General features: G+C 32.7%; 1 protein-coding gene across 1 annotated transcript in view; it reads right to left on the bottom strand.

Annotated features, from left to right (window-relative positions):
* Positions 1-13,584, bottom strand: part of NBEA (neurobeachin) — a 655,079-nt gene that overhangs the window by 505,509 nt on the left and 135,986 nt on the right. The window contains exon 11 of the mRNA XM_029938475.1: positions 1,624-1,732. Coding sequence (XP_029794335.1) covers positions 1,624-1,732 — 109 coding nt within the window. The remainder of the gene's footprint in view (positions 1-1,623; positions 1,733-13,584) is intronic.

Genomic DNA, 13,584 nt, shown 5'->3' on the forward strand with positions numbered 1-13,584 from the left:
AGTAGGTTACAGGTTGCCTAGGAGTGGGGATCTTGGAGGGAAATTGGGAAAATTGACAAAGGACATGATTAAGTACTCCATAAAAAAGAAAAAGTGGATGTGTGATAAATATATATGAAAATACGTCTAATCTTCCTCAAAATTTCAAAAAAATTAAAATTAAAACCACAATGAGAAAATATTTTCTACCTAAGCTGGCAATATAATTTTAAGGTTATTAATTCTGAAAAGGAGGAAGAACTGAATATGTCTTTTTATTCGATTTAAAGTTTCCTCACTGAATTTCTAATTTTTTTAATTTATTTTTAAGATCCAATTTTAAGTAATCTCTATACCCAGCATGGAACTTGAACCCAGAACCCAGAACCCAGATCAAGAATTATACACTCCACCTACTGAGCCAGCCAGGTTCTCCAAAGAATTTCTAATTTTAAGCTAAGTTTTAAGTATAAAAAATGCTCATTTTAGATTATTTTGATAAGCTTTCAGCAGATAGATGAAAAATATATTCAAGGGATAGATCTGCTAGTGATATGTCTGTACACGGTAATGTCACATTACATTCAAAATATCTAATTTGCATAAAATATAATTTAACATAAATCTCCTAAGCAATTCTTAATACTCTAGATGTGAAAAATAGTTTCCCATGAAACTAAACACCTTAATGAAAATGTCAATGTTTTCGAAAATATTAAAGAAATGCTGCAAATGATCAATCTACTTAATAACCTACCACTCCTCAATCACCAATCCTCAAGAAAGAATATTTGTTTCAAAACAAAGACATGTAATTCAAGGCCTCACCTCTATTATAATTTCTCAAATAGTTCCATTTTCAGAGCAACTGAATGCTAAAGAGTTAACTGATAAAAATAGGTTTGAGAGGTATAATGAGGGTGACAGTTATTTCCTTAGGCAAAAAAATACTTTTATTCATGACTTCCCATGTTAATTTTTAAAAGAAATTGCATGATACAAACTCTAATGAGCCTAAAATAGAAATCCAGCATTCATTACCAGAATAGTATAAATGTGACTAAACCAAAGAAGGTCATAAAAAAAGGCATAAATACACAAAATGGGAAAAAAATTAAACCCATCTAATTTGTACTCTTTATATTATGTAGTGATACAGAAAAGCTACCTTAAATATTCTGGTATATTAAAAGGAGAGACAAAACACAAACTGTTTTTGCTCATTACAACATAAAGATTTTTTTATCTTATATAATTGGAAAATTAGGCAAAAACAAGAAATTCATTTAAAATTAAATTGATAAAGCTTCTAAGAAACAGTTTGAATGTGAAGATAGTAAATAAACAACTAGAAAAAAATTAAGGGGAAAAACTTGTAACTTTGACTAAAGGTACAGGGAAAAATTTTTCTTTAGTTTCTATCTTCACTCAAAATCCCTTAATCACTATATAGATTTCTAGTACCCAATTTAGTTCAGTCTATACTTAATTCTAAATGCAAAATATAAAAGTAAGTATTCTTGAATTAGCTAACAACAGAGAACAGTTAATGAAAAGAGAAACTATAGAAAAAATATAATTAGAGTCTGTCAGTTGTTCACCTGTACATACTCCACAATAAAACTATCAATACACATCACTTACCTTTTCAAGTAAGTAGCCAATGACTAAAAAGCCTTTTCCACCCAGCATTTGTTCTTGCATGGCTACTGAACTTTTAAGTAGTTCAACCAGGAATGCCAAAAGAGTAGCACTGCATGTAAAGTACAGATAATTATATTTGTAATCATCAAATGTTGACTATAAACATATGACAAAAGGTAACAAGCATCTTCATTTCTAATCTCTACTTTGCTGAAAATGATTAGTATACCTTATGCTGTGTAAGAATTATTTTTCTCACAGGCATTAGAAAACTGCAAAATTTTTTATATTCCAAAACCAAACACTGAAGTTCATGTACACATATTAATATTACCTGCTTCAAGTAAATCTAACATAAGAAACACACCCACAAATACATCAGTTCTCTATAATACAGACTTTACATAATATTCTTTTGAAGAACATGTTATCTTAAGAGAATTTTCAATGTGTATCCAATACTGCTTTGGAAGAACACATCTATTTTTAAAATAAACTTTTCACCTAGACCAAGTTTTTAAAAATAACTTCTAATTTTTTAGAAAATATCCAGAGAAATATGCAACATGTTTTTTATGCCCATATGTGCCTTCAGGAAAGCTCTTGAGAGCAGAAAAACAAATGATCTGTATAGTATTGAAATGAAAATGGCAGTTAATTATACAATGTCACACGAACACATAAAAGCACACAAATATAAGTGCCAGACAAAGATAAAGCACTTGTTATGTCTGTTGAATGAAGGTAGAAACAAAAGAAAAATAAATGATTGCGCTGAATTAAGCTTTGATAATATATTACTTCACAAAGTTCCATTGAACAATTTTCAACTAGCAGCATTAATACATGATAGCATTCCTAATTAAGAAAATATATATTCCTTCATTGTATATGCTTCCTGTAGTTTATAACAATAAATGACAACAAACCAAACTTCATCAGCAATTAAAATTCATATTTACAATGCCTTATAATGTACCCTAAGTTGCCTACTTATATTCACAAGAAAGAGTAAAAGCACAAATTCCTAAATATTTTTTAAACTCACAAGTACTCATTCCTATAAGAAATTAAGAAAATTTCCTAATCAGGAAAACTTGAAAATTACTAAGGTCCAACAGGAATCTAATCTGATTCCATTCTCTCAAGTTATGCTAACTCTTCTGGTTTCAATAGTATTGACAATACATTTCTCTGAAAATGTGGCTATTCTTATTCAAATCAGAAATATTATCATTAAAAGAATCAATTGCATATTATCACTATTATAAAGATTGATATTGTAATGGATGATATGACATCAGCTAGAAAAAAATATAGTGTATCTGGAAATAAGGTACTTCATTACAGGAAATTAAAATTCGATTACATTAACTGGCCCTATGTCTTTTAACCACACAAAAAAAGTAAACTAGTATTACAAGTCAACATGGTTCTTTCACTCTGTCCTAAAGTTAGACATTTACAAGAAAAAGCAACTACCAAAGAATCTCTTGGGATTTTTTAATGTTTCTATAAAGAAAAACAGCTATTAAGCAATCTAGTCCATTTTTAATGAATAATAAAAGCCATTTCACAGATAACTGCATAATACTACTGCACAAAAATACTTCTGTCTAAATATTTGAGAAAAATAAAGAAATCAGTGCATAGAGATTACATAATTTCCTAATCTTTTCATGGAATTCTTATCTACATTTATGGAGTTCTTATCTACACCTGAGTTAGCGATGTAGGGGGGAAAGATGACTAAAATTCCTAAACATCAGCCAAAAAGAGAAACTGGAAGTGCCTATGGTCCCTATGGTCCATGAAAAAAATGCAAAAGTAAAATAAAATAAAATAATGCTTACAATAAATCACTTTCCTATGTAAAATTACAATGATACCATGGATTTTCTTACTCTTTTATGTCAGAAGGACTACTCTTTCTTAAACATCTAGTGAATATATTCAGACTTCTAATCACAGTGGAGTTCCATTACAAAATTAGAAATATTAATTTTATTCCAAAAATCTTAACACGTAACTATGCTACCCATATAAAGTTAATTCCACTTCAGGTTTAACTATGACAACAATTGAAAAGTCAAATGCATTCACTAATAAAAGTATTGTAAATTTATACCTAAAACTGAATGCAATAGCAATACTACATCTTTTCCAAAAAAATCTTTAAAATACGTATATTTGACATGGTGGATGTAATAGTAAATAGATGGCCATCTTCGAAGAGGTACATTTTCAAACATAATTTAACAAACTTACCAGTAACTAAAATGCATCGGATTGCTGCAGGGCTCACAATAAACTTGCAAAATTCTGTGTACTGCCATACAAAATTTCTCTCCATTCTTGCCTATTTCCAACTCCCCTAGATACAAAGGCAAATATAAAGGATACTTCAGCCCATTCCTATATCTCCTACATACCACTTCCTGTCTAGACATATCAGTTCATCTGTAGAGGATCTAAGTATATAGGATAACCAAAGCAAGTATCTGTGTCAGCCAAAACTAGTATAACAACATAGAAGATTCTCTTGAAAAGCATAGCAATACCCAAAAACAGATTTTCATGGGAATATTTTACCTAGTAGACAAAAAGTGTTCTTTTATCTCTTAAAGTAAAATTGCTAAACTTTTCAACAGACAGTACTATAACATATCATGTTCTTTAAGTAGCAATTCTACTTTAGGAATAGTTAAGGGTGTTTAATAATCCTGCCTCCCTTTAAGAAAAGTGACACTAATAATCTATAGGGTTATTCTTAAAGATAATTGACATCTTCCAGTTCTTAATAAGCTTCCAATAAATTAGAAAATAATATTTATTTCTGGTAACATACTTATAAAGGGCTAGACCTTAGGAAAATGAAGAAAATAGTGTAATAATACCTCTAATGACAGCATATCTGTTATCTCTCTAGAGCTTTCTGGTCCATATTATTAAAGAGTACCACACAGTCTTGGCCCACAAATACCTGAGAATATTTAATAACTGTGTATGAACATGACTAATTTCTGTTTCTAGTGAAAAATATGTACTATATTTAGGTTCCATTAAAATTTGTGGGAATATATTAAGAAGAATGGAATTCATAATGTAAAAAATTAAAGATTTTGACTTGATTTTAATATAACTTTAACCACTTCAATCTGTCCATTATTTCTTTTGAAGTCACTAATGTAGATAATTTATGATTCTAAAAGTTTTATTATCTTTGTGGTATTTGATTATTTACAGGTATAATGTATCATAGAGACAGATCTAATGTGTAACTGAAGTGATTCAGATTGAATATGAAACCTCAGTTGAAAAGCAGTTCTTAGGATACAGAAACTGGCTTTTCAATCTGTTTTATACTGAAACAAGCAAAGTACCTCAGCTAGATGAACTGTTTAAATATATTAAGAAGAATGGAATTCATAATGTAAAAAATTAAAGATTCCCTGGGATCCAACACCTCCTTTCCTTTTAAAAGGATGTTTTTAATATCTTCAGAAACACTACAGACAAAGTAATTGCCAGAACATATTTAGAAGTAGATTAAGTTCCATTAAGATAAGTAAGGGGAGAAAATCTTTTTGACTTTTTCATAAGGTTTCATCTTTTATGTAGCCTAATTTGGCATTGAGATACCAAATTATATAAAATATCTAATAACCACTGTTTCTATGCTAGATCTCTGACTAGAAAACTGCTCTGAGATGACAGTGATCAGACGAAAAAAACTGTAAAAGAAATCAACTCAAGTCCATACCCAAGATAATTTCTCACTCAACACAATTTCCAGTGACACCCCCACACAAAGAAATCTCACGAAAGTTAGAAGAGTTAAATCCCTTCACAGTTCAAAATTAGAAAGGTCTAAACCCAAGTGTCTAATTCCATGTCCATCAAACAGTCACTTTTAAGACAATGTGTTACTGAAGATGTGGTCTTAACAGAACACTGCCTACTTGCCTATATATGCAATGAACCTGATACACAAAGCTGTCACATTCATCAACTCAGACCTCAAGTGGAGATACCTGCTGAAATAAGTAAAATACACTTATCTGCAGAGTCAAATAAGGAAAACAGTGAAATGCATGCAGCACACGAAAATGTAAGGACAGATGGAATACACTGGTAGCACAGGAAATCACTAAGCCTGCCCACAGCCATGAAATCTCTCAGTAATTTCTATCTTTTCTTTCAGGCTGATAGACAGGCAGCTTCATAAACTGAATTTGCTACCCTTGTCAGGACTATTTGAGAGTATTCTTTAAAGGACCTGTTTTGTTTTGTTTTGTTTTACTTTATTTTTTGTTTTATTTTACTTATTTTATTTTATTCTACTTCGTTTTAAGTTTATTTATTTATTTTGAGAAAGAGAGAGAGAGAGAACACACATGCACCTGAGCAGAGGAGAGTGGCACAGAGAGAGAGAGAAGGAGAGAATCCCAAGCAGGCTCCACACTTTCAGCATGGTGTTTGACATCGGGCCAGAACTCAGCAACAGTGAGTTCAAAATCTGAGCTGAAACCAAGAATCAGACACTTACTGAGCCGCCCAGAAGCCCCTAAAGGCCCTATTTTAAAGTTTATCAGGCAATCATACATTTTAATCTTTCTTTGGTAACTGATTTTGATTTTATGTTTCATCAACCAATTTTGTTTCTGAAAAAATGCTATAGCCAAAAAGCCAAAGATCATGAATTTGTGACTGAAATGTCTCAAAATCTGTCTTATATAGGAAACAAAATTTAAAAATGCTTAATTCCAAAGGAATTAATTCTAAATGTCTTATGACATAGTTATATGTTAGTATATAGAATCTATAGTTTGAGAACAAAACAGCCTTTAATCAGCTCCACTGAAAACTACATAAACAACCAATAGATATTTACTAATATCCATTATTATTAATAATAGTAACTGCCTACTAACTTGCAACTTAATCCCAACTGAAAAATGACCACTGACAATACTCTAAACATCCTTGTCCCTTTACAAAAATTTAGTAGGCAGTTACTAGTAACGATGTACACTCCATGGATACATGAATACTTCAGAAATTTAATGTTATAACTTCCTAACCCCTAAGAAGTTGAAAATGTCAAAAATAAAATATAGACATTATAATGACACATGTTTGATACTCTTCAAGATCAAAATATGACATAGCAGGGGCACCAAATGGCCAATCTTTTATCGTGGTGCCAAGCCCCAGCCTGTTTAACAGAAGCAGGATTAAAAATATACCTTGGAAGTGCTAAAATTATCCAAAAAATGTTAAAACAGCTGACTTGGGGCACCTGGGTGCCTCAGTTGGTTGAGTGTCACACTGTTGATTTTGGCTCAGGTCATAATCCCAGGGTCACGGGATAGAGCTCCACATCAGGCTCCACACTGAGCACAGAGCCTGCTTCAGATTCTCCCTCTCTGCATCTGTCCCTCTCCTGCACTCCCTCTCTCTCTCTCTCTCATAAAAACAAAACAAAAACAACAGCTGACTACACAGAAAGCAGAAATAATTATTTGATACTTAGGCTTTAGAAGTGCGCAGGAAGTTTCTAGTGCTTTAAAATTATTATTTAAATGGTCAGGAAATAAAACTGACTTCTTTCTTCTTTTTTTCTTCTGTGTATAATTCTGAAATTTTATATATGTTGAGTTTGATAATCCCACCAAAATCAAGATACAAATCAGTTCCATTGTACCAAAAAACAAAAACAAAAAAAAAATCTTATACACTATACCTCTTTATAGCTTTAAAAATCACATTCTTTCAACTTCCATAATCTTGAGTAACTACTCATCTTTTATCACTACAGTTTTGACATTTCAAGACTGCCATATAAACTGAATCATATAGCATGGAATCTTCTGCATTTGTCTTGTTCTTGACCTCAACATTTTGCTTTGGACACTCATCCAAGTAGTTGCATATATCAAGAGGTTATACCTCTTACTTGCTGAAGGAGTATTCCATTTAATGAATGGATTACCACCATTTGTGTACATTGAGTTATAGCTAGTTAACAATAATTACGGACAGGACTACTATAAACATTCACACAAAGGCTTCTGTGTGAACACAGTTTTCATTCATTTCTCACAAATATAAACCTACAGGAGGATAAGAGCTGAATTATAAGGTAAGTGTGTATGTTTATCTTTGTAAGCAACTGCCAAGCAGCCAGAGTGGCTGTACCACCTGGAAATCCACCAGTGATACATCCCAGTTGTTTCTCGTCCTTGCCAGCACTGGGTACCATGAGTGTTTTTTATTTCTAAGTGTGTAATTATACCTTCTACAAGTTTTAATATACATTAAACACCCTACTGATTAATGATGCCGAACATCATTTCATGTGCTATTTTGACATCCTTATGTCTTCTTTGGTTAAGTGTCTGTTCAAGTTTTTGCCCATTTTTTAAATTAGATTTTATGTATCCTTACTATTAAACTTTGGGGGACTTCTTTATATATTCTTGATGATTATAATCCTTTATCAAAACATTTTCTACTATCTTCCTCCAGCCTATAACATGTCTTTTCGCTGCATCTTTTGCAAACTAAAGGATTTTAACTTTGATAAAGCCATAGTTTTATATTTTACATTTAGAGTTAACATTAAGTTTATGTATTATAAGGTATAAGGTTTAGGCCAATGGCCATTTTTGATATACAAACATACTTTACTCGCTTAGATTGATTTTGCACCTCTGCCACAAATCAATTGTTCATATTTGTGAGACTATTTCTGCATTCTATTCTGTTCTGGGGACACCTGTGTCTATCACATTGCTGATATCATACTGCTTTCATTATTATAGCTTTATAGTAAGTCTTGAAGCCAAGCAAGTATGATTCTTTCAACTTCATACTTTTTCAAAATCATTTTAGCTATTCTATTTATTTTATCTTTCCATATAAAGTTTAGAATCATCTTGCATGTATCAACAAACAAATCTAGTTAGGACATTAATTGGTATTGTGTTAAATCTTATTGATCAATTCATTGACATCTTTACTATGTTGAATTCCCTATATATGAACACAATAAATCTCATCATTTATTTAATATTTTCATTTCTTTCATCAGCAATTTGGAGATTTCAGCACACAGATCCTTATGTGTTTGGACATTTATAATTTAAGTATTTAAATTTCTGAAGCTATAGTTAAAAGTATTTTTCATTTGGATTCCTACTACACATTGTTAATGCACAGAAATAAAATTTATTTTTGCATAAGAAACTTGTCCTTTATAAATTTTCTAAACTTGCTTACTAGAATTCTGTATATGTTAATTCCTTAAGAAATTTTACATACATAATCATGTCATCTGTAAAAGTGATAGTTCTGATTTTTCCTTTTGAACCTGAATGACTTTTGATTCTCTATATTGCCTTCCTATGATGGCTAGAACCTCTGATTTGGACCAGAATCACATACAACTCAGAGCTGAATTCATATATAATGTTACTGAGTTAGTTCCCATGATTTCCCTGATAATTCCTGGTTGTGGAGACTCTTCTTTTCATTTCTGCTTTCAAAGTGCTAGTGCTTCAGTTTCCTCACTCTGCTGCATACTTCTATAATGCTGCTCAAATCCAGAGCAAACCAGCAGTAACAGAGGGATAAAACAAAGCAATATAAAGGTTTCTCGTCCTGAAAGTAAAAATCCTGAACTCCACAAGTCCATCCATTGTATCACATAAAAAGCTGAACAGACTAAAAAATCAACAGCTATTCTAGGATCCAATAAGAGAGGGGAAGAACAGGGTAAAATGACACCCCCTAGACTGGGGACACAAACAGGAAACTACAGGGAGTCATGGATTGCCAGAGCAGAGACACACAAGGAAAAACCAGTGTGGCAGCCAGGGCCCAGGCAGGGAATTAATAGATCTGAGTGTTTCAACCCCTTCAACTATAGAAAGGTCCCTACATTTACTGTGTGATTTATTTCCAGGAAATCAACCAGGTTTCATAATAAATATGAGGGAAAAATCCTCTCAGGATTCCAGCAAAGCAGAGGAGAATGAACTTAAAATACACCAGAGCAGTTTGCAGTTTTTCCTTAACAAGGCCTGCCCTTGGAGAAACCAGTTAATCAGGCCTAACCTGCTGAGGTAAGAGTCTAAGTGACCTAGAGAAGGGAAACATCCAACTCCAGTCAACTCCAGTCATCTTTGCCTACCTAGAGGCACTGAAACAAAACAAAACACAACAAAACAAGTAAATAAACAAACCAAAAAAAACCCCTGAGAAACACATGAAGTTCATTGTCTATAGGCACAGGCTGACTAAAAGACTAATAGTTAATCAGACCTAATACCTAAGGACACGTCCTCTCCTCCACAACGCACCTCCACATTAGTAAAGGCCTAGTTAAAGAAGTTCCTTTTACCAAGTACATAGTATCTGACTATAAAAAATAATTATGCTAAACCCTTATGATAGGGCTCTAATGGATAAAAGAGACATCACAGAAGAACAAATGGGCAATGGAAGCAAATGGATGAAATTCCTAAGAAAGAACTGAAAAGAAATAATAGCAATAAAAAATACTGTAAAAGAAATGAAGAATATGTTTGATGGGAATATTAGCAGACTGCACACGGCTGAGAAAAGAATCTGTAAACTAGAGTATATATCAATAGATTCCTCAAGAACCCCAAACCAAAGGGAACAAAAACTGAAAAAAAAGGAGAAGAATACCAAGGACTGTAGGACAACTAGAGAATGTGTAACATGCCCACCATGGGAAAACCAGAAGATGAAGAAAGCCACAAAAGAACAGAAAAAAGCATTTAAAAGAACAATGATTGAGAATTTCCCTCAAATTTGTGTCAGAAATAGATCCAGAAAGCTCAGAGAAAATCAATTAAGGTAAATGCTAAAATAAACTATATCTAGGCATATTTTAAATTACAGAAAATCAAACATAACAAAAAACTCCTAAAGAAGCCAATGGGAAAAACACAATACCAATAGTCAAAATCAGTAAGAATTACATCTTATTCTCTTCAGACACCATGCAAGCAAGAAGAGAATGGAGTAAAAATGTAAAGCGGTAAGTGAGAAAAAAATAAAAAACAAATACAAAAACAAAACAGCAACTTCAAGTTCTCTATCCTGAAAAATTATCCTTCAAAAGTTAAGGAGAAATAAAGACTTTCTCAAACAAGCAAACATTGAGAAAATTTGTTGCTAGTCTACTGCCTTCCAAAAACTGTTAACAAAAATTCTTTGGAAAGAAGGAAAATAATATAGGTCAGAAACTTGAATCTATATAAAGATAGCAGGAGCACTAAAGAAGTAATAGTGAAGGTAAAATAAAAGGTTTGAATTTTTATGCTAAATTGCTCTAATAAATAACAGTTTATTCAAAATTATAACACTGACATTGTATTTCATTATGTACACTTTTGTATATTCATTTTCTATGAATATGTATGTATGCTCATGTATACTTGTATACGAAATCAATGACCTATAAAGTTAATGACAGCAATGATACGAGGGATTAGAAGGAATGATGATTATTTTGTTGTTATGAAGTAGTAAAGTATTATTTGAGAGTAGACTTAAATTAGTTGCAAACTCTACTGCAACCATTTTTTTAGGTTAAAAATGTAAGTAAAACTGATATCTAAGAAAGGAGAGAAAATGAAATTCTACAAAATGCTTAATTAAAATCACAAAAGGTAGGAAAAGAAGACAAAAACTGTAACCAAGAACAAAACAACAAAATATAAAACAGCAAAATCCAACCATATCAATAATCAATTTGAATGTCAATGTCTAAATGCACCATTTAAAGACAGAAACTTTCAGGATGAAGTGAAAAACATAACCCACCTATGTGTCATCTACAAGAAACTCAATTTCATATAAAGACACAGATGAAAAGTAAACAGATGGAAAACTAACAACATGCTAACAATCAAAACAAAACAGAAGTGCCTACATTAATTCAGACAGAGCAGTCTTCAAAGCAAAAAAAGTTATCAGATTAATTAAGAAGGTACCATATCATGATAAAAGGGTCAATTTTCCAGGAAGACATAACATTTCTCAAAGTGTATATGCCTAACAACAAAGCATCAAACTATATTGAGGCAAATACCACTGTAACTGCAAGGAGAAACAAGAATCCACTATTACGCCTAGAGACTTCAACACCCTTCCCTCTCTCACAGACAAATATATAGCAGGCAGGAAATCAGTTAGAACATAGTTGAACTCAACACCACCAACAAATAACTGATATCTATACACAACTTTATCCAACAACAACCGAGCACACATTTCTCTCAAGCTCACATGAAACATTCACTAAGATAAACCACATTTGGGGCCATAAATCACATCTTACAAATTTAAGTGAATAAAAATAAATAAAAATCATACACTGTCTTCTCTCAGATCACAATACAAGTAACAGTTAGAAATCAATAAAAAAAGGTAATTGGAAAATCCATGGAAACACAACATAGCAAAATCTGTGGAATGAAATGAAAGCAATGCTTGCAACGAAATTTACAGTGCTGAACTCTGTGATATTGTGATCCATAATCACAACATACATATTTGGTCTTCATCCTGGTTTCTGGCACAGAGCCTCTAAAACCCCCGAGATTTCCTAAGTGAGGAGAGTGAGAAAGATGGCTTTTGTCATGTTAATGAGATTACTTGGAGTACTCCAATCAAGTGATTAGAAGGTTTGAAGTTTTAGTCCTACCTCCCTAATCCTGTCTTCCAGGGAAGGGAAAGAAACTGGAGACTGAGTTCAATCACCAATGGCCAATGACTGAATCAATCAAAATCCCAAAAGGACAAATTTGAAGAGCTGGTCTGTGAACATCTAGAGATGCTGAGAAAGTGAATGAATGCCTGAAAAGGGCGTGGTAGCTCAGTGCCCTTTCCCCATGTGTTGCCCTATGCATTTCTTCCATCTAGATGTTCTTCTAAATGCTCATCTCTACATTTTATCATATCTTTGTATAATAAACCAGCAATCCAGTAAGTAAAAAATTTCCCTGAGCTCTGTGAGACACTCTAGAAAATTAATTAAACCAAAGGAGGTGATAGTAGGAACGTCTGATTGATAGTCTGTCAGAAGTCCAGATAACAACCTAGACTTCTGATTGGTACAAGAAGTCCAAGGAGGGGGTTTGTTTGAACCCTCAAACTATAGTCAGTTGGTCAGAAGCACAGGTGATAATCTGGGCTTGTGGCTTGTACCCGAATTCTGAGCAGCAGTCTTCTATGACAGGGCCCTTAATGTGTGCCATCTGACACTACCTCCAAGTAGATAGTATTAGAATTGAATTAGGGGTACCTGGGTGGCTCAGTTGGTTGAGTGTCTGGCTTTGGCTCAGGTCATGATCTCACAGTTTATGGGTTCGAGCTCCGTGTCAGGCTATGTACTGACAGCAAGCTCAGAGCCTGGAGCCTGTCTTCGGATTCTGTGTCTCCCTCTCTCTCTGACCCTCCCCTGCTTGCTCACTCTCTCTCTCTCTCAAAAATAAATAAAATATTAAAATAAATTTTTAAAAAGAATTGAATTGAATTGTAGGACGACCAGCTAGTGTTACAGAGAATTGTTTGGTGTGGCAGTGGTAGACAGAACCATCCCTCTACACACTGGAATCATGTGCTGATCCTCTATTATGCACCTATAAAAAAGAAGAAAGATCTAAAATAATCTACATTTCCACCTTAGGAAACAAGAAAAAGTAGAGTAAACTAAATCCGAAGTAAGCACACACAAAAAAAATAAGAATTATTAGAGTACAAATGAAAGCAATTAAAAAAGGAAATCAAAAGAAAATCAATGGAACAAAAATCTAATTCTTTGAAAATATCAATGAAACAGATAAATCTCTAGCCAGTCTAATAAAAAAAGAGAGAGGACAGAAAACACTAATATCAGAAATGAAAGAAGGGATATAACTA

This window comes from Suricata suricatta, chromosome 4 (genome assembly GCF_006229205.1).
Source record: "Suricata suricatta isolate VVHF042 chromosome 4, meerkat_22Aug2017_6uvM2_HiC, whole genome shotgun sequence".
Lineage (NCBI taxonomy): Eukaryota > Metazoa > Chordata > Mammalia > Carnivora > Herpestidae > Suricata > Suricata suricatta.